The 21,817-nt window shown below is 35.9% G+C and overlaps 1 protein-coding gene across 7 annotated transcripts in view; it reads left to right on the top strand.

Annotated features, from left to right (window-relative positions):
- Nucleotides 1–21,817, top strand: part of RB1CC1 (RB1 inducible coiled-coil 1) — a 77,836-nt gene that overhangs the window by 37,722 nt on the left and 18,297 nt on the right. For 6 of the 7 annotated variants that reach the window (XR_012622563.1, XR_012622564.1, XM_074819260.1 and 3 more), the window contains 7 exons: nucleotides 3,338–3,522; nucleotides 4,686–4,872; nucleotides 4,949–5,030; nucleotides 5,466–5,527; nucleotides 6,577–6,680; nucleotides 9,148–9,274; nucleotides 15,673–17,588. Coding sequence is in view for 5 of the 7 variants with exons in the window: in XM_074819260.1 (XP_074675361.1) it covers nucleotides 3,338–3,522; nucleotides 4,686–4,872; nucleotides 4,949–5,030; nucleotides 5,466–5,527; nucleotides 6,577–6,680; nucleotides 9,148–9,274; nucleotides 15,673–17,588 (2,663 nt within the window). In the remaining 2 variants the exon portion in view is untranslated. Of the gene's footprint in view, nucleotides 1–3,337; nucleotides 3,523–4,685; nucleotides 4,873–4,948; nucleotides 5,031–5,465; nucleotides 5,528–6,576; nucleotides 6,681–9,147; nucleotides 9,275–15,672; nucleotides 17,589–18,491; nucleotides 19,660–21,817 lie in introns of those variants that run through there. The other variant, XM_074819296.1, reaches the window with a different exon arrangement.

Consider the following 21,817-nt stretch of genomic DNA (forward strand, 5'->3'; position numbering starts at 1 on the left):
TTCATACCAGTTTTAGCAGTTGTTTGGATACTGTTTGGGAAAAAAATTAGATGCTCGTAAGATATTAGAGCTGGTATCATGTTATTCAAATGATAGTCTGCATAGAAATCTAAGAATGGTGAAGTGCAAGGATTTAATTATATTTAAAAACATAGATGAGGACTTGTGTATTTTTAAAGGTAGTGCTCACAATTTGTACGATAACTTTTAATATTGTGTCACTTGAAAAAAAACTTATATAATTTTCCTTTACATCACACCTTCCAGGAGTGAACCGTTTCTGTTAATACAGAAGTAGAGGTACTTTATAGAACATGGGTAAAGAACAACATCTTAACGGCAATCCCATTGGCAGTATTTGTATTGGAAGCTGTAGGCTTATTTTCCCCAGGCCAGAAAAAGATGATGTTCTATCCAGAATTTAAATTGACTTTCTATTACAACCTCAGTTTCATTATTAAAATTCAAACCAAACTTATCCCATGGAGCAAAGTCATCTGCTGGTAGAAAGCCTCATTGCTTAGTTAATTTGCTTGTTCCTGCACCTGCCTTAAGATTTCTTTTGCTTCCAGTCAGCCTTTTCAATTAACTGACCATTAAACAGCCTTCTGTATGAAAAATTACATCCTGAGTTACGTGGATGAATAGTTGATCTCCAACCCCTAACGTTTAATACGGAAAGCTGCTTTGTTAAATTAAAGCACTGTTTTTCTCTGTGGAAGCTGGGATGTGTAATATAAGCATATAGAATTGTGGTCAGTAGGTGGCATTATCTAATAAGAGTATGCCTCTAGAAAACTTGGAGCCTCTCTGATTTTTCAGTGTGATTCTGCCCAATAGCTTATCCTTTCCAACATTTTCTTCTGTTTAATTTGTTGGGGTTTTTTAATTTCCCTATTAGTAGTGTAGCTTTTCAGAGCACTTTGTTACATCCAAATGGGTGACAATCAATTAGGTTCATAGAAGTTCCTCTTCAGTTAGATCTGTTAAACATAGTCAAAAAACCTCATTGGCAGATGGCCTTCTTGATTCTGGGCTTGTTCTCTTTCACTTGAAGTTGTTGGGAAAAGGACTTTGTCACTCTCATCTTCTGTACTTTTATTTTCTTCCTGCTTTTTGTTACAGCAAAGAAAACCATGGATTTATAGCTTTATAGTCATTCAGGGTCTTCTCAGCTGCATATTGCATCACTGACTGCCTTCCCTGTTGATTGTTTGACCTTCAGTCTAAAATGGTTTTAAATATTTTTTATTGTTGCTTCTTTGACTTGGGAAAAATCCATAAAGGCATTATTATGCCTGTTTTTCAGGACCATGTTTAGTTTGACTCTGGTGCTCATGTCATGAATCCTGTCACCTGATCAGGGCTAGAAAGGCAAGAGCTTGTGAGAACAATTGGTTATCTAGATCTTAGATTTCTCCACAATGTATTGGCGTGTTGTGTCCGTCCCATCGTTCGTCCGTCTGTCCCCCTTATTTTTTTAAGTTTACTGCAATTTTTCTTAACTGACCTTTTTCTAGTATGCTGAGATTTTTTCTTTCAATTTGCATACTAGGGTAACTTTAGTTTAGATTTTATTTTAAAGATGGGTCCACAGATGCAGAAACGGCAAAAGATACCTGAATTTGTGAATAGCCTTTTGGAACTGAGAGTAAAGCTGAAAGGGATTTTCTAGCTCACTGCATCCAGCTTTTTGTAAATTCAGGCTCTATGCCATGTGATTCATCTAAAAAGCTTACTGAGCTGCTATTTAAAAGCAATTATTTTCTTTACTTCTCTATTCCTCTTGCAAAGTTGTATAGAATCTGATTGTCCTAATGTTTATAAACATCAGTTAATCTCATATTTGAAAGTATTCTTGGCTAGTTTAAATCTATATGCTTTCATGCCTACACGGCCTTTCGTTTTGGTGCTTGGCAATTCCCTAACAATAATCACAGCATGTTTCTTCAATGTCTTTGTCTTCCTTGGCTAAACAACCCAAGTTCTTTTGATGGAGCTGTCCTTCATCTCAGTAACAGTTCTTCCCACTTTTTCTGGCTTCCATTCACTTGGTTTGGATAATACATACAGTTAACATTTGCAGCCTGCTTTTGTTTCCCAGTGGGTCCTCGTTCATTCAGTGCATAAGTTGCTCAGAGTTCAGTAAATGGTTGACTCTTCAGTATTCTCTTCCATCTTCAGTGTGGATCTGCTTCCTTTTCATTACGCTTAATATGTTTGTTTCATACATACTTTGATTTCTGTGCTTTTTTCAATAGGATATAAATATTTGTAGCAGGCTTTGCCTATGTGTTTTATAGCATCTTATGATAAGATTGCTTTACATTCAATATCAAATCAGTAATGACAGTGGTTTCATTTTTTGGCAGGTTTGTATAACTCTCTGTGGTTTACTGTTTTCAGAAAGCTTTAGAAAGAAACAAAACTGTTGTCTGGTTTTGAATTCTTTATTAAGAAAACAAAGCCTTAATAAACAGTTTGTAGTACTACAAACATAGTGACTACTGTGATGTTCAAGCAACATGTCAGATTATATGAATGTGGACAAAATCAAAGCTAAAAATGGTGTTGTTGGGTGGTATTTTCTTGCCTAAAGAACCACACTGTTTCCAGCAGTATTTTATCTTACCTGTTGAACGTAATGGAGACAATGGGCTGGGACAGTAGTTGTTGTGTCAGCAGCCCCTTGTCTTCGCTGTCTCTTCTGTGTTTGTATATATATGTTACCTCCTGTAATCAGCCATCATGTTTATCTGAGGCAGTCCATCTTCCCTGTGTTGCCCCCACCCTTTTAGGGGTTGCCTGTTACCATCCAGAACAGGTAATTCTTCACTGTGCCCAATTACTATGTGGAAATAAGTAAGAATTAGTTTCATGTATGAATTTCTTTATGCGAAAAATAGATTCTTTAGCCCACAGTAGTACTGAATATGCTCTAGGTTGATGTTAAGTCTTGCATATGCCAGAAATTAACAAGCTGGTTGTTTGCAGAAATTAGAATGATGGTTGATCCCTTCCATCCTAGTAGCTACATTTCTGCTGCATTAACTTTTGTGATCTTTCACTGATGTTAGTTAGTTGTGTAAAGTTCTTACAGGGTTGTGTTCGTAACTGTTTGGGAGGGAAATATCAGATAAGATTTATTTGGACTGGATTATAGAATGAAAAGAAAGCAACTTTGACACTTAAATTCTCTATGTAGCATTCTGTTATACTCCTCAATGGTTACGGTGAGTTTATTAAAATGCTTGCATTCTTACAGAGAAGATGGATCACTTCCATGTGTTTTAATTGTTATAAAGCTTGTGTCACAAACTTGTCTCTTTTCCTCTAGGGATTTTTGGCTAATCAGAAGAGAGCAGAGAACTTGAAAGATCCTTCTGTGCTGCCTGATTTGTGTTTGAGTCATGCAAATCAGCTGATGATTATGTTAACTAATCACAGAAAACTGTTAGATATTAAACAGAAATGTACCACTGCCAAACAGGAGCTGGCAAATAATCTACAAGTCAGACTGAAGTAAGTTACAACTTCTCAAATTTATATTGCTTCCACTTGCATCAGGACTGTTTAAAGAATGTGTGTCTTAAGAAAATCTTTGGTAATGCAGAGATTCTTTCTCAGTGGGAGAAAATAGAAGTTAGATCAGTTTAAATGAAGTTATTTGTGTGGAACAAAATACTATTTTAAGAAAGTTTTCTGAGAGTTTAAATGGTCTTCATATCAGTAAAATAATATCCAAGAACCTATAATCCCCTCTCCTCAACATCAGAAGCCATCAGTATCTTATTTAAAATTTGACTGGCAATTATATTGATGTTTTCAGAGGATTATAATAAGCATAAGTGAAACACTCTTCAGTAGCTTGTGATGACACCAAAGCAGAAAAACATGCCAGTGAACAATGCATGTCTTGTAATTTCTCTGTTAGTATATGTTCCTAGTTGTTTAATGTTGACTTGTTTGTATTTGTTTCATTTTTACTTCACTTCTGTCAATAAAAACAATATTTATTTTTTTGTTGCTCGCTGGATATACCTCTACTTTTATGCCTTCTGGTGGCAAAGTTGCTGTAATATTTCCCCTCAAACACAATTGATGACTTTTTCAGTAGTTATCCTGTGATTTAGTTATGTTTGCTGTGCTTGAAATTAATGTATTGATTGTATCAATAAGATAATTGAAGACGTGGTAACAAGGTGCGGGAATTTGTATGTTAAAGGGGTTGTAATTTGTAGTGTGTGAGTAGATGGTGTGAACTTCTGAAACAGTATCCTTACCCTCAGTATTTCTTGCTAATGTTTTTCAGTAAGTATTTTTAAGACTTATAATTAAAATGTAGTCTCTTCTTTGCTCTGAGTGTACCAGCTTTTTTTAAAATTCTTCTGGAGAAAGGTATATTGTCATTCCTCCTAAGGTTATCTATGCTAAGAGCATTACTTGTCAAAAACAATACCTTAACTGAAATGGTGGCACTAATATGGATATCTTACTGTGAGAAATTAATAGGGAACTGCAAGGCAACTACTGAATTGTGAATTGCTTGATACTTCCAGATAACTTGTGTTGTCCCATGTAAAATGTCATTGTTCAGTTCATCCAGACATGTTGCTAATCTTAGTGAAATTTAAATGCAGAAAAGATGACTAAGTTGTCTTCTAAAGTGTAACCTACTTTTGTAGGTGGTGTTGTTTTGTAATGCTTCATGCCGACCAAGATGGAGAGAAACTACAAGCATTGCTTCGTCTTGTAACAGAGCTCCTAGAAAGGGTCAAGGTTGTAGAGGCTCTCAGTACTGTTCCTCAAATGTACTGTCTAGCTGTTGTTGAGGTTGTGAGGAGAAAAATGTTCATAAAACACTACAGGGAGGTAAGTAAAACTTCAAGACCAAACCTTTGTGTCAATGTGTAAATTAACAATTAACTACATATTTTCCCTTCCACAGTGGGCAGGTGCTTTAATAAAAGATGGGAAACACCTATATGAAGCTGAAAAGGCAAAAAGGGAATCTTTTGGTAAACTGTTCAGTAAGTACTTTATCTTTTGTTAAAAAAAGTTGCTGGTAAAAGAAGTCTGATTTTTTTTTTTTCTGCAAAGTCTGCAACTTACATTCTGAATGAACTGCTAAAATAAGAAAATTGAGGGAAAGGTTATCAAAATTTTGGAAAGGAGATTAACAAAATTACAATGGAAATCTGAAAAAGGATGTTGAGACTTGCAGGGATGAACATTAAGCAAAAAGACTTCAGTGAAATGAGAAGTTCTACTTGGATGGTGGGTTTTGCATAAAGTGCTGTGGTCACTTGCAGTTTTTGTGTTGTCAAGAAGTAGCATAGTTAGTAATGCTTTCAAATTCAGTTCAGCTGTTTAAACTGCAGTAGCTTAATTATTTTCTCTTGAGGCATTGTTTGTATGTTGCATTTATGACTTTTAAATAACCTTTTTTTCCCCCCCCCCCTCAGGGAAGTCTTTTCTAAGGAATCGTTTGTTTAGAGGACTTGACTCCTGGCCTCCATCCTTTTGTGTATGTACTCAATATATGTTTGGGTTTTATTTCATTTTTATAAACAGTATTTTGATAACTTAAGAACCTAAGCTTAATTCATTCAAGCTATATGCCAGTCACGTTGCTCTGACACAGATGAAAAAGCTAGGAGCTGGAGTTTTTTGCTCTTCAAGTGACCCATACTGACATTGGTTCATAACTAGCAGTGTGGTGGGAGAGGAAATGTCAACTCAATACTTCTTTTTAACAAGGAGTCTGTGATATTGCACAAAAAATTGCTATTAATGATCAGAAAAAAAAAGCCAGGTAATTTGATCATCTAATCCTCTTTTCTGAATAATAGAGATGTAAAATTAATCAGATGATAAAAGCAAGTAAAAGGTTTTCATGTTTTTCTATAATCACTGGATGAGTGAAAAAGCATTTTTGTCTTTATTGGCTGGTAACATGATGGGGTGAAAAAGTGTAGCTGTAATCAAGAATTACCTGTTGACTTTGATTTCATACAACTTGGTTAATTCAAGTAGGGGATAACTCTCCCTGATTTTAACATTGCCATCTCACTCTGGCTTGTTTAACCTTTTCAGCTTCTCCTCTGCAGCTTTTGTTTTTAAAGGATACTTGTAAAATAAGAATGCTACTCATTTCAGTGTTATGAATACCGAACTAATACTTGACTGTATGTTTAGCAGCACAATAAATAAAACTTCAGTGCCATCTCTTATCCCTTAACTTTTTAAACACATCCTTAATGTTTATGAAGCTTGATAATAGGGAGGAAGTTGGACTAGATGATTGTTGTAGGTACCTATCAGCTGACATCCTCTACTCTACTCCTGCCCAAGGCACTATGGATGGAGCTATGTGACTACAAATGTAAATGACTTTTTTTTTTTTTAGGGGGCTGGAGCCAGACATGGTTCCTTCAAAAAAAAAGTATGAAATCTTTTGAGAGAGAATCAGTTTGACACCAACTTTCCTGTGTTACCAATTAAGCTCTTTTTAATCTTTCCTTAGTTATCTTGATATTATTTAACAACATGTAAATTAATTTGTTCTTAATACAGACACGAAAACCTCGCAGATTTGACAGTGAGCTTCCAGATATCTCATTAAGTGACTTGCAGTTTTTGCAGTCTTTTTGTCCTTCGGAAGTACAGCCATTACTCAGGTAAAGCACCTTTTAAAACTTTATATTATGGAAATTGCTTCTCCCTGGTTCCACCCCTTCAAACTCACCCCAGTTCATTTTTTGTAAAGAACAGACAATGACATTTTTTGAACTGATTCATTCGTAAACAGTGTTCTTCAGTGACTTAATGCATACACGTATTATCTATATGCTTCCTGTACTCAGGCTCAGATGATTTGAACACTTACATGTATTCTGTATTGAGATGTAAAGGATGCTAGATGTTCCTCTGAACTACCTCATAGCTAAAAACAAACAAAAAAAATTTGTCAGTTTTGAACTGAAATAAATTCATAACTTCATGTTTTGTCAGATCAGAATTAGATTTTTTTTCCCGTTTGCTCTTTGTTAAGTGGTATTCTGGAGGAAGTAAAATAAATTTCTTTAGCCCAGCATGAGATCATAGAGATCTCATGTATTCAATTATTGCTTTTTCTCTGACAGACTGATTTTACTAAAAAGTGTGTTCTCTAAGTGCCTTTGCTGTCTATGGAAATCCATCATTTCAAGCAGAAGCTCTACTTCCGTGTTTCTTATCTCCCAACAATGAGGCAGACATGCAAATAAATCTAGGCAGGAAACCTACTGTTTTGTCTCAAGGTAACTTGACAGGATTAGTTTCTTATCTAGAACTTGGAGATGTCTTTCTGGAAAAGTTGAGTGTTAGAGTGAGCTTTCAAACTCATATGTCTTAAACCTGTAGCAATCAGAGAAATGCCAACCAAGGTAATGGACAAGAACTAGGCAGTAGCAAGTTCTGTGTAAGGTTCTATCTAGAAGATGATCTGTCTATCAGTATGACAACAATAAGATGCTGCTCCTAGAAGAGATCTGCAGGTGAGAGATTTGCTGAGATTCCTTTTTTTTTATCCCCAAGGCCACAGTCCTGCAAAGGATAAGGTAACTCCAAAAGGAGTATGCTCCACTGTCATATGTCAGGTTCACCAACAGTATCAGCCTGATGCCTGTTACTGGTGCAGTGTAGGAGCTGAATTCACTGTGTTTTTCACCTATATTTTGTACTGGCATTCCTTTTGATTCAGAATTCCTGGCCATCCTTATGGTATTGCAGCTGTAATTAACAATAAGTATAGTGAGCTTAGTCTGCTTGACAGTGGATTTGCCCTAGATCTTGATACAGCTGATGCACCCTTTTAATTTCTCTTGTTATGCTCAGGCTTGCTCTGCAGTGATTCTGCAAAGGAAAAAAAGGCAAACTATAGTATCATATTGCTGATGTTGCAACCTTCTCGGGAAGTTTGGACTGAGTTCAGGGGAGTCTGAGTTCAGGGAGTCCTTTGCCTTACTGTTGTCAGGAAACCAATCACTAACCACACTGTTTTAGTTGGTCCGAATTGTAGTGACGCAGTTTTCCACTTGATGGCAATAGAGGTGGGATTATGTCATGTTCCACCTGGTTTCCAGGCTCAGGATTACATTTGGTGGAAATACTGATGATGATGGTGGATTTTAAACTCGAGTGGGCAAAGCTGTCACACACCTTGGTAGACACTGAGCTTTAGAAGAAACTTTAGAGCAGTACTTTCTTTGGTATTTTCATTTAATATCTAAAGAGCAAGCAATAGCCAAACTGAGACCCAGCACAAAGTCCTTTTCTATCTGCACTGAACCCATGAGCTGCATAATTAAAATGCTGCTTCTATTTACTTGCAATGCTTCAGTCTTCTGAAATTGTATATTTGAGCAGTTATTGAAATCTTAATTCTACAAAAATACTCTAGATACCACTTGCCTTAAATATTCACTAGAGAATGCAAAATACATTGAAGTCTAATCTGTTTTTCTTATATTGTTAGTCTAAATAAACTCCTGGTTCATGATTTCAGTGGAGCTATTCTTGAACAAATAAAAAATTCTGGTTATACAGACTCTCAAGAAAAATTAGGTGTTGTTTTTCCAGAGGTTTAGAAAACTTGCAGTCAAAAGCTTATCTTGTAACACTTGCAATGTGATCATGACACACTAATCAGTCTTTTAATTTAGGTTACCTATCGCTAAAAAAAATATTGGGCAATTAATAGCTACTTCAAAGGTAGAGCTGGATTGGAGAAAATCCAACTGGAGAGAAGAAGAGAGTCATTTGCAAACATAAGTGCTTCAATTACAGATCTAATCGGTATCAGTTCTCTTCTGTAACTGTTATTGTAACTCTAGGTACTACTGGTAAATATTTTCCTCAGAAGGAAAGACTGATACATTACTTACTCATCATTGTGTTTATCTGCTCCTTAAAAGCTTTCAAATTCTTAATTTAAAACACAAATACCGGGTGGTCTTAGTGGATTTTCCATGTATGTGAAATAGACGAAATGAAAATACAAACCTTATAAGTGGGAAGCTTAGTCCTGTTGGAATATACACATAATAATTTATTTGAATATTAGATTAACAATCTAATCCTATTTAATCCTATACTGTTTTCAAGGGTTCCCATACTTTGTGACTTTGAACCTCTTCACCAGCATGTACGTGCTCTACATAACCTGGTAAAGGCAGCACAGAGTTTGGATGAAATGTCACAAACCATTACAGACCTGCTGAATGAACAAAAGGTATTTTTGTTTTTCTTTACCAAGAAAAGAAAACACTCTATTCGAGTAGAATATTTTCATAATATTGTTTTATCAACCACTTCAGAAAGAAACTTTGTTTTTCCAGATGTAAAGATTAGTTGATCTCAAAACTGCGTAAGTTTCCTTTCTAATCCCATACTAGTAAATATTGTGAGAGTTTTCAGCTCTTCAGCTAGTAAAGTGAGTCTCTCTAGAGAACAGTTAAAAGATACTGAATATCTTCTAAACATTTAACACATGTTTATATTCCACAGAAATTGTAGAAGTAGAATTATTCTGTTAATGTTTCTGTTTTCTGCCATTTTCTAAAGCTTCTGTGTGCAGAATGTGTGCATTTTGCCTTTGTCGCTTTAGTGTGTACTTAATGAAGTTGTTGTTACTTCTTTAGATTTTTGCATAGCTTCTTAAGTCCTTTTGGAATGAACAGTTAAGGAGAATTTAGGGCCTCGGTTGGTTGCCCCCATTAGCCTGAATATTGATGTATCACCTACTCCTTTGTTGCAGTCCTACTTTTTGGGAAAAGGAGGAAATATGTGCAGTATTTTTGTTGGAGTATAGAAGGAACAGATGGCAAAAAGATCTCTGAGTTTCACTCTGCCTGTCAAGCAGATTCTTTCCCTAGAAACTCTGATTCTGCCAGTCACTTTTGACTGCTGCTGTACATTCAAGCCTCTAACTTTCATAATATACCAAACGGGATCCTTTTAGCTTCTGACTGTAGTCTGTCGCGGTGAAACTCTGGGTGGATTTAGCAATGCTTGAAATGTTAGGTGAAGTTGACTGCTTCAAACTGGCTTTCTTTAGCAGTCTTGCTATAGAAAAAAGGTGTCATTTTCATGGGACTCCATGTTATCATCTACGGTGTAAGTTTTGTATGCAAACACTTCTGTAACTGCCAAGGTTATGGGCATGTCCAATTTTGAATTAGTAGATTCCTTCTTAAACCAGGTGACATGAAGTCCTTGATCTTATTCCTCTGGGACTTGAAGATTTGCTGGATGTCTTTCATTTATGCAAAATACAAGATCTGAGCTGCTTTGTTCTGAAATATAGAAAAGGTCTGTCATTATGTAATTTCTTAGTTCTTTTCTCTCTTTATGAAGATTGGTTTTTATATGAACGGCCATTAAGAACAAGAGTGTTAGGGCCTGACCACTGTACTAGCCAATGAAATGGCTAGGAGTGGGGTAGATTTTGTGATATCTGCTCTGAAATATAAAAGTCCACCCACAACTTGAAGCATCCCGAAATTTATCTCACCAGGATAGTGACAGGTGTTCTAACAAATTAATTTTTTGCTAAGGCTTGCAATGTCAGAAGAGTGTGAAATAAATCAGAGAAGTAAGTTTTAATTCAAAATATGCATTATAACAATAGAAAAATAAACAGGAAAGGTGCCTCACTTGTTCAAGTCTTGATGGTTTGCCCTTTTTGGTTCAGACTTGCTTATCTGAGAAATTTTTATCAGTATCTGGCTGCACAAAAAAGATGCTTGCCAAATCAGGAGAATCTGTTCTTCCCACTCTTCTCTTTTGCTGTGCTTTGACCAGTTTGGATTCTTGGCTGACTCAGAAATGTCAAGTGCTTAGACAGATTTGGATAATTGTCTCTTTCCTTAGAGTAAATTGCATTGCACAGTCAGAGCTGGGCCATTCATGATGTCATCTTGAAAATGCCCATCTCTGTGTGTAATTTCAATGATTCATTCGAACTCTTTTTTGGAATTGAAGCAAATAGATCTGTCAGAGATTTTTGCTTCTCAGTGACAGTGCTCTTGTTACTACTTGATGAAAAATACTGTGTCTTTCTCTGTGTTGCTTTGTTCTGCAGATGATCTAGAAGTGTTTTTTAAATTATACTACTTTTGCCTGTGTTCTCTTTTTTTGCATAGAATTACTGAAATAACTTGAAAATGTTCATTTCTTATCCTTAGTATTGCTGGGAATTTAAACTATATCATTAGAAGGAGGCATAAACATTTATTAATAGTCCTGAAGATGCCTACAGCTTCATGCACCTACACATTCTGTTGGTGAACTGAGAGATACCATCCCAACTTGGTGCAGAGCTGGTGATGACTGTGCAGGCGTGAAGTGTTGCCCATACAGCAGAATGTTGCTCTCATATTCTCCCAAGGAGGCACATTCAACCCCAGCCTCCCTTCCCATATAAGTGGCAGCAGAAGCCTGGTTCTTTCAAGTTGGACTGGGATAGTTTCCCTGGCTTGTTGGTGGTGCAGCAGTTCAGTACTGGCTGGGTCAGGTGGAAGTTCATCCTACTGCATCAGCCATGGCAGATGGTCTTTTGATAGTTGCTTTAAGCAGAAGAGAAAAGCTGTGACTGCAGACAAGTGAGCAAAGAGCAAGTTAGAGAGGAGATCCAATACCTTACTGGGGATGTTAGTAGCATTCCTTTTTAAGTGTCCTTGTAACTCTTATTGTTTCAGCTTTCAAGTTCACAGAACATTAATGATGATATGCTTCTCTATCAGAACGTAGATTTCTTTTTTTTAGTATTACATCAGAGTAATTAAAGAACATTGTGGATTTTTGTTTAATTTGCTACTACTTTGAAATTTGGTTTCCTTTATAAAGCCTTCTGTAATTAAATTACAAATTCTTTGTAATTTAATGGTCTCACACCAAATATATTGCTGTCTCTTTTGCATAATACAGAGTTTAAGCAGATCAGTGATTGGGTTAAAGATGTTAGAGAAAGTTAAGGTTGCCCGTAGGAGTCAGGTAAGATGATTAAGGTGTTTGTTCCACAGTTAGTAGGTGACTAACATATGTAATCCTTTGGTATTAAAAGTTTTTCTTGTAAGAGAAGCTGGCTTTTAAAATTAGATTATGACTCTACCATTTGTTCTAGTTGAGTTCAAAATTCAAACACTGTTTGTAATCCTTCCAAGAATTGCCCCATTCCCTGACTATGTTTATCATAGCAATGTAATTAGAACAAGGCATGTAATCCAGCAACACCTGAGAACTTAAAAATTAACCCTGCTTCTCTGTCTCTGCTTTCTATTTTTTCTTGTTTGCTCTTGACTCCTTTTCCTTCACAGGAATTACAGTGTGTGAGGTATGCATACATTTCTGCCTGTAGATTGTAAATAGACTAGATGGCAGGCACAGCTTCTCAGGGAAATTGGCAACAGTAAACAAAGTCTTCCATATAGTTTCACCTACTTAAAATGTGAGGTTCTAACTCTTCACTAGGCAGGGCTCTGGTACTCTAATTAGAGACCCAGCTCACAGCAGCCCCTACAGAGGCAAGAAGTTTGTTACAGCCCTGGGTCATGAGGAAAACAAGCTCGGTAGTGTTGTTCCACACAGTGACAATTATTTTTTTTGTTTTCTTCTTCATGCTGTATCATTACTCTTTACCTTCTAGGATGATTCCGCAGGGGTGCCAAAAGCAGATATCATCCCTCATTTGCATGTGGCTTTCTGTAGGGCCTTCTAATATACAAAGCCTTTAAAGTGTTTTTTTAGCATGTGCTTACTGACATCTGTGATGCTAGCTTTTATTTCTGTTAAAGCTCTGGTTTATCAGTGTTAAATGTTTGTCACTTAAAGCATATGCTTTGAATCAGGCATGTATCAGCATATACCGTATCCTTCAACATTTCTAAGTTTTCTTAGATAAACAGCAAGCTGAAATTAAACCCAAAGAAAATGCTTAAACCTGGACTAACAGTACCTTTAACAAAAGGAGCATTTCTGTTTAAGTTTTGTCTCGTGTCCTGTGTTCACTTTTGATTAAAGACATTATTTTGTATATAATGGGCATAAATTTTCTTATAGTGGAGTTTCATCACTGGATTTCAAAATCATTGTATGGTTTACTTTCATATAGATGAAAAGGAGGTGAGATGTAAATACAGCTCTGCTAAACAGATGAGTGTCAAAGCTGGAAATAGATTCTTCCTGAATCTCAGTTCAGAATTCAGTTAGTCACACTAAATCTCCATTAAGAGAACATTTGTGTGGTACTGAGAAGAATAGGGTCCTTTTTTGGGTAGCAGCCATTTGGAAAGGATTGAGAAAACAAAAATCAGCTATTTATACATCAGCAGTCTGATACCTGCCACTTCTGGGTTTTTGTGGAGGTCCGTTGCTGACCATTTATTGCCCAGCTCCACTTACTGTCACCAGTCAAGTAGCTGAGTTCAATGGTTAGCAAAAGTTTCTTCAATAAAAACTAACATACTAAAGAACACCAGACGCACAATTTAAATACATGGAGACAGTGTGGTTGGTTTGGAAAGGAGGTGGGACAGGATCATCAGGATTATGAGCTGGAGGCAGTGTTGGCTTTTTGGAGAAGAGCACCATTCTGAAATATCCCCAGCACTTTGAGGCTGAACATCTTATGGAAATCATTTACTGCAAATATTCCCATGAGTCTTTAGGAACAGTTTCTTTTCAAGATAGTCACATTCCTCAGGTGAGAAAGGATGAAGGATGGAAAAGCAAGGTAATGGTTGGGTTATGGTGTTACAGGCAATGCCTCTGAGATCTTTCAGACCACTGATCCATTCAGAAAATGTCTTTTCCAGTTTGTGATCCTAATGATCCTACTCATACCTCTTCATCCTACATGTCACAGATACTCTCCTTATGTACTTTTAAACTGTGTGTATTTCACTGTAAGTTCCTTACGAAAAATTGCTTCACTATCCATCCTATTACAAACTTATTCAGGGGTGCATCCTTGGTGGATAATGAAGCTGTGCATTGCTTTTTGGCTTCCACTGGGATGTGTGTTGCACTTGCTGAAGCTTAAGGTTTATAGTTTTGTTCTAAAAATCTGCAGATGGTATTATTGTTGTCATTATGGTTTCTATATTCCTTGTTGTATTTAAGAGTTAAGAGTATAAGATACTACAGGTTGTTCATTTGTTCCTAGTTCTGCTAGATGTGAAGATAGTAAAGGAAGTGGACTTTAATACACGCTTCACTTACTCTGTCAAACAGACCTTTCAAGCAATAAATTTATTATGTTACCTCTATTAAATAACAAAGATAAAAACTATCTGAAGCATAATCTTTTAGATACATGATACTGTAAGATAAATTGAGTTTAATCATAATACAGAAATCTTGAAAATCATAGAAGAGTCTGTTTGCACAGCCTCTAAGGCCTTGCTGAGGTTGGTTGTTTTTTTTTTTAAAGCACTTCAGAATGGTGCTTTACTGAATTTCAGGTGTGTAGAAATAAGTGCCTGTAACTTGGCTTGCAGTTACAATATTATAGCTGTGATAAATCAAACTTCAGCTGAATTCACTTGAAGTATATATTCCATGTCAGTATAGAAAAGTAGAATGTCATTGAAATAGCAAAGATTCGTTTTCAAACACTGCATGAATTTACACTTTACAGCAGAATATGCACGTGAGATCTTGCTTTATAATTCATATAGTAATGAACAAGAAGTGGTGATAATGAGATTTAAACATGTTATCTAACCACAATTAATTGGAAAATTGATTTTTAGCCTTTTTAAGAATCAAAAGCATTGGAATTGATCAGAATTACTTGAGAACAGTTCTGTGAAGGTGGAGAAGATTAATCTCTGTATTGGTTTACAAGCTGCTGTTACTCATGGATGCTTATGGGTGATTAATTGTTAGCTTTTCAGCTGAATATTGAAGGATCTGGTGCTACAGAATTGGATTTGGTGGTATCCAAGGTCTAGAGGTAAAATGACAGAAATTGGAAGCGGTGGGAGCAGCATAGAGGGGGGGAAAAATTCTACTCAGGCTGTGATATCCTGTATTCTGAAAAGTCAGAATGTTGCTTTTAATTAGAATGTGACTTTCATTATACTGTACTACTTCTACACTTCCAGAAGCAGAACAATTCTCATGCATGTTTTTGTTAGTAGACAACAGTTTTGTTTTAGTAAAGCTTTTTGTAAACCTTCCTAGTTTAATATATTAATAGTGACTGGGTTGCACTGATTTTTAATAGCAGTATTAGAAACAATAAAATAAAAATTTTCATAATAACTGAAAGCTGAAATCAATAGGCTGTTAGAAAACAAAGTCTATTTCTGACTGGGTTACTTCAGTTTTTTGTATCATCCAAATGTATGTTTCAGTCCTTTCAAATACAATTATATGTGATCTATGTAGGACTTTTGGATATATGAACAATTAGTACTTATGTACTTACAAATGGTGCTTTTTTGAAACTTTCTGAATTTCTGTAGTTTTTACTTAAATCTTAGTTGTACATATTTTGGACTGTTACAGATAATAAGGCTGAGTTTTTAAGTTCTGTTTTGCCTGGTAATTTTTAATCAATTTAAAATACTAACAGTTTTGCCTATCACTTTGTTAAGTGTTTGTTTTATATTTTATAACTTGTAGGCCTCCAATAGTCAAGCATCGCCACAATCTGCTACCACACCAAGGATGGAAAGTACAACAGGAACTGCAATTGCTACCTCTTCAAGAACTCCTCCATCACTCAGTCTTCAGGGTCCCCTGTGTCCTCCTGTGTGTCCCCCAGCTCCATTAGAAGAATTGTCTCCAGACAGCATTGATGCTCATACATTTGATTTTGAAACTATTGCCCATCCAAATTTGGAGCAAGCTCTTAAGCAAGGATCACTAGACTTGGATTCATTAGCAGAGAGTCCAGAATCTGACTTTATGTCAGCAGTAAATGAATTTGTAATAGAGGAAAATCCAGTATCTCCTAATGTAATAAGTGATCCACAAAGTCCAGAAATGATGGTGGAATCTCTTTATTCTTCAGTTATCAATGCAATAGACAGTAGACGTATGCAAGATACAAATTCACGTGTAAAGGACGTTTCAGTAGAAAATGCATCTCTCAATGTTTGCATGGAGAAGTGTAGGGTTATTGCCCAAGACTCAAAGGTACACTTAAGAGGTATAAAAGAAGATCTTTGCCACTTTAGAACACTTGTACAAAGAGAACAGTGTGACTTTTCTAATTCTTTAAAATGTACTTCGTTAGAAATAGTAAATACTATTGAGAAGGTAAAACTTTCACTTGAAAAAACACTAAAAGATAAACATCAAAAAGAATTACAGTCTTTGAAAAGTGAGTATGAAACTAAAATTAGTAAATTATTGGAGGATGGTGAAGAAAATAGAAAGAAGATTAAAAAGTTAAAAGGTGACTTATTAGGCCTTGAGGAAGTTCTTCAGAATAAGAATGATGAATTTGCAATTGTGAAAAATGAGAAAGAAGCTGTAGTATGCCTTCAGAATGAAAAAGACCAGAAATTACTTGAATTGGAATGCCAAATGGAGACACAAAATTGTGAAATTAAGGAACTGAGACAGTCACGTGAGATAGTACTTGAAGACTTGAAAAAACTTCATGTTGAAAACAATGAAAAACTACAACTCCTGAGGGCAGAACTCGAGAGTTTAGAGCAAAGCCATTTAAAGGAACTGGAAAACAACCTACAAGCCAGGCATTTACAGGAATTTGAGAAGGTGCTAGCTGAGCACAAGGACTGTTTAGATAAATTAAAAAAGGAGAACCAGCATAGACTTGAACAAATGCAGGAATCTCATGCAGTAGTTGTGCAGGAGAAACAACAACAACTAGAAGAGTTGCAACTCAAGGTTTCAGATCTGTCTGATTTGAGGTGCAAATTAGAAGTTGAACTTGCCCTGAAAGAGGCAGAAACTGATGAAATGAAGCTTCTTTTGGAAGAAAGCAGAAACCAGCAGCAAGAGACCTTAAAGTCTCAGATAGATAAGGAAACTGAAAGCTTAAAAAAGGAGATAGATAAATTAAACAATAAAATACAAATTAGCAGTGATGAATATCAAGTAGGCATATCAGAACTAAGGACTCTGATGACAATTGAGAAAGATCAGTGCATTTCTGAGCTAGTAGACAGATACGAAGAAGAATCAAATTTGCTTAGAACTGAACTAAATAAAGTAACACTTCTTCATCAAAAAACTTCTGAGGCAGAAAAAAGACTTTCAGAGCAAATAACAGAACTACAAAGTAAGTTAGAGTTGGAAGTGAATGCCCTAGAAAAGGAAAAAACAGAAAAATTGTCTCTCTGTGAGCAGCAGGAAAAGTATGAAGCTATTATCCATAAGCTTAAGGAAGAGAAAGAACTGTTAGTATCTAACCAAGAACAAGACAGGCAGTTGCTCATTCAGAAGCTCAATTGTGAAAAAGAGGATGCAGTACAAACTGCTTGTAAAGAGTTTGAATTACAGAGGGAAGCTGCTGAAAAAGGGCTTTTGGAAAAAATACAACAACTTGAGATGCAAGTAAATCGGAGGTACTGTAAGAATTAAGTTACTGTGTTTTCCTAGCATCTTAAAGTAATTAATGTGGTATACTATACAATAAGTAAAATTTCTATGTACTTGTAATAGTGTTTATCTTGGTCTCTATATTCAAGTTTCAAGTTACTTCCATTTTATAGGTAATGATATTCCTGTGTCTGTAGTTAATCTCAAAGATTGTAAAATATTTTATACAGCACTATTTCCAGACAGCAATGAAGGTTTCATATTTCAGCCTTGTAATGTTGTGTTGAAGGAGTGTTTCCACAGTAGCATGTTGCTTGAAATTCCAATTTTGATGGTCTCAGCCTCTCTCTCATTTCCCATCCTTTGCTCTGGTATTAGCACTGTGTTAGCATACAGTGGCTAGCTTTTAATCTTATAACTTTTTTTGATTGGCTAACTATACACTCTTGTTGGTGCTAATGGTGGCATGAAAAAGTGTGTGGGGATAGATAGATAGATATGATATGTTGAGAACTGTCCCATGGCCACCTGGACTTCCATTGACTTTAGCTGCCACAGTTATGTATTTCAGGGTCTTCAGTTTGAGGTTTATAACGAAACACATGTGGGCAACAATTTTAAAGAATATCCTAACGTTGTTTTTCATTGTTAATTTCTGCAGTGTTTTTCCATTTTAAAAATATATTTCCCTTGCCGTAAGTGCCTAGAATTACTCTTTCTGACTTATCTTAACCTACTTACTAGTTCGTAAAGCAGGCTAGGTTATGGTGTTATGGAATGGAAATACTAAATCTTTCTATGTGAATACTGCTTAGAAATAGTATTCTGTTTTGAAATGCTGGAATTTGTCATGATGTTCTTGTTGTGTGGAGGAATGCAGCAGATAGATCTTCTTTGTGTGATACCTAAATAGAGCATTTTTTTTCTAGGTATTGTGATATACCAAGTATGCGAAATGGGAAAAGACTGGTAAAAAGGACAGAATTGGTATAAAAGCTAGAAGAGTATTGCAGAACATGAATACAGACTTCAGTTAACATTTAACTTTCAAATGCCAATGTAATGTTAAAAAAAAAAAAAGGAAGGGGAGGGGAGGGGAGGTTACACAGAGTCCCAATATGTGCACACAATTCACTTACATACTGCAAGGGAAATCTGAATATCTGTTTCACTTGAATTCTCCACTCCAGTCCCATTACCTCAGGATTTTGATAAGCGAACATATCCATCATTAAATGATGTATCAGTGTTTGTTTTCTATGTCAGTGTACAAAAAAATATATCAAGATAATTGAATTAAGATTGGGATACAATGAAATTGAGAACTGTCCTTAATTGAACAAAGTATTCTCTTAATGAAATACAGTGGAATGAGGAGTGAAAAGATAAACTCTGTTCTTTTCCTTTTATATGTATTAATGCACTGTTGAAGTTTTAAAAACTTGACGCACCAGAAAAAGATGTAGCTGTGTCATCAGACTTCTTAAAATTCTACCATTGACACTTAAATTTGAACAACTTGTGAGCACAGCTGTGTATATTCTTATACATTACTATCTGTTTTATCCAGTTTGTATTTCAAAGAATACTATCTGCTTCAGTCTGAAGGAGTGTTAGTAGTTTATTATGAGTTCTGTCAAGTAATTTAATTTTCAGTGTGACGTTAAAATATGTATTGCCTCCTATGGCTCCTGTTTATACCTTTAATCTGCATAGGTTTTTTTGTCTAGGAATAAAGAAATACTGTGTTTTATTTCCAGAGGGCGTATATGTTAAGTGAATCTGTCTTAATATTTCAAAGTCACTGTCTAGCTGTTTGGTTCTTGAGTTCCTAAAACCCCAAGCTATGTCAGTAATTCAAGTTGACTTGTTATCCTCACTCAGTTGTTGTATAGCAGTTAACTTGTTATGGTAGAAACCAACTTTTATGTGACGTGTGCCTATATGTTTGTCAGACAAACATCCGCTTCTGCAAGATCAATGTTACATGAGCTGTCTGGAAGGCACGGACAAGGAGATGAATTGTTAAATTTGACGCAAGTGTTGCGCTGGTATCAGGAATTTAGTTTTTGAACTTACATTAAAACTAACAAAAACATTTAGAAGTGACAAAGAAATGTTTGTGACCCATGCATTATCAACATATGAAAATGAATGTGTTCTGGTTGTAACGTACCTGAAACTCAAGTCATCGTGATTAGGAAAGATAAAACTGCAAGGCATTTGTAACCCTTAATCTTTCTACTGTATGTAGTATGTACTAGCCAAGATTAATTGAAAACCACAATTTCTGTAATGACTTTCTTTGTTAAGCAGTTCACTGATTAGTTAGAAGATTTATAACATTGTGAAGAATGTTAAAAATAGAATAGGAATCCTGACTGCTTTAAAAACTGAATTACAGCTTTGGTGTCTTCCAGCCTTGGTATTGTCCAGCCACTTCTATCAGATGACCATCAGTAGTGAAGCTTTTCTGTAGAGCACGTGCTCTCTCACAGCTAGGCTTAATTTAGAAATAAATTTAAATTTAATCCAGCACAAAAACGCTTTCTCAGTGACACAAAGAAGTTTTGCCTTAGTGTCTTATGACTTGCTTTGTTCTCTGCTTCTTTTACTTCTGATTTGTGGAATGTCAAAGGTTGTTTTGCCACTCTAAGAACTTCAGTTGGCTTTCAGAGCTCTTTTATTTACAACTTCTCATGGGCTTTTTGAATGCTTAGCTACTGCATAATAGTTTGTATCTTCAGTATATGCCCACGTGGTAAAACGGTGGTAGTGTTGCTACGTCCTTTGTCATCTTAGAATAGTTACAGTGTTTACTTGAAAAGGAACCCCAATCTCTGAAGATATGTGCTTTTGTTATCTTGAAAACACTGAAAAAAAGTTATGCATTGTCACTATTCCTGTAGTTGTTGAGACCTTTGCAGATTAAATGTGTAAGCCAGTACCTGATACAGTGACAAAGTTTAGAAACTTGTAATTTGCTAACATCCTTTGCAGAATAATGATATCCTTTACTTGCCTGTCATTTGCAAACTGTCAGTAGTACAGGCAGCCTTTCTGAGACACGGATGACACCAGCTTTAGTTTAGTGCAGCTAACAGCTTTGGGTTTAGGCTGATGTATTAACTTGGCATTTAGATAAATTCACTCATGTTATTCCAGGTTTTGTTCCTTATAAAGTAAGGTGCAGGCATACTTCTTCTTTACGCTTCTCAGACAGACTTATCCTGTGCTTTCTTAACTTGATAGGGAGAATTGATGGCAGAAACCGAGGTAGATGAGTATGTGCTGGATCATAGCAAAGACTCTGTAGAAATGGCTGGAACTGGTCATTTAATGGATGCCCAAACTCCCATCCAGTATGCAGCAATCAGAATTTTAGGTTCCCTGCCTCTCCTGACATTCAGTTTTCTCTCATACTCTCCATGCTGAATCTTTCTGGTGTCTCTGAGGTTCTGTAGCCTTTCATCTTAACAGAGAAGCTTTGTGTTATGAAGCAGGAAGAATTCTTGGAGCGTTTTTAGCATTAGGAGTTCTGCTTGTGAGTGTTAATATATTAGCACACGATGTTTTGCTTTCAGTACAACTTACCTAATGTCAGGAGACCATACCTCCAGGCTGCTCAGACTAGAGAAAACCAGTGACACATGTATGTAGATAGAAAGTTAGGTTTGCGGGATTTTCTTTATATTAAATATGATTCCGGTGTAAAGGAACAACAGAAATTTAAAATACATTTTTCACTAACGTTGCTCAACAAAGGGATTTCTCTATCCCATTTTTTTTCACTGGTGGTTCTTGATAAGCAAAAATACAGAAGAGTGTAGTTAATGCTTTTGGTTCAGTGATGGAAAATATTTGGCCTATGTAAGGTTGCCTGTTTCAAGAGCCATTTAAGGTCGTTATCCTTCCTGCCTCAATGACTGTTGATGCTTTCCCTTTCTTGTTGATCATTAGTACTGTGTCTGCAACCCAGAGTTTTGAGCTTCATGTCTGGATTTGTTAGCGTCAGATTTATTGCTGAATTGCTTTAATTATGTGATAATTCAGGAGGCTTTGCATTTTGTCATGCTAAGAATCTTCAGGGCGTTGATCATCATTGCTCCTCTTCTTACTACTTTCCACACCTCTTGTTATGTTTGAAAAGTGAAAACAAAAATCTCCCCTGTCAACAAAGCTCCAAAATTAGAGACAGTGTAGTACACTAAAAACCAGAATGCCCAAGAGTAAGAATTTGGTGAGATGCTCATGA

This window comes from Strix aluco, chromosome 1, assembly GCF_031877795.1.
Source record: "Strix aluco isolate bStrAlu1 chromosome 1, bStrAlu1.hap1, whole genome shotgun sequence".
NCBI classification, from domain to species: Eukaryota; Metazoa; Chordata; class Aves; order Strigiformes; family Strigidae; genus Strix; species Strix aluco.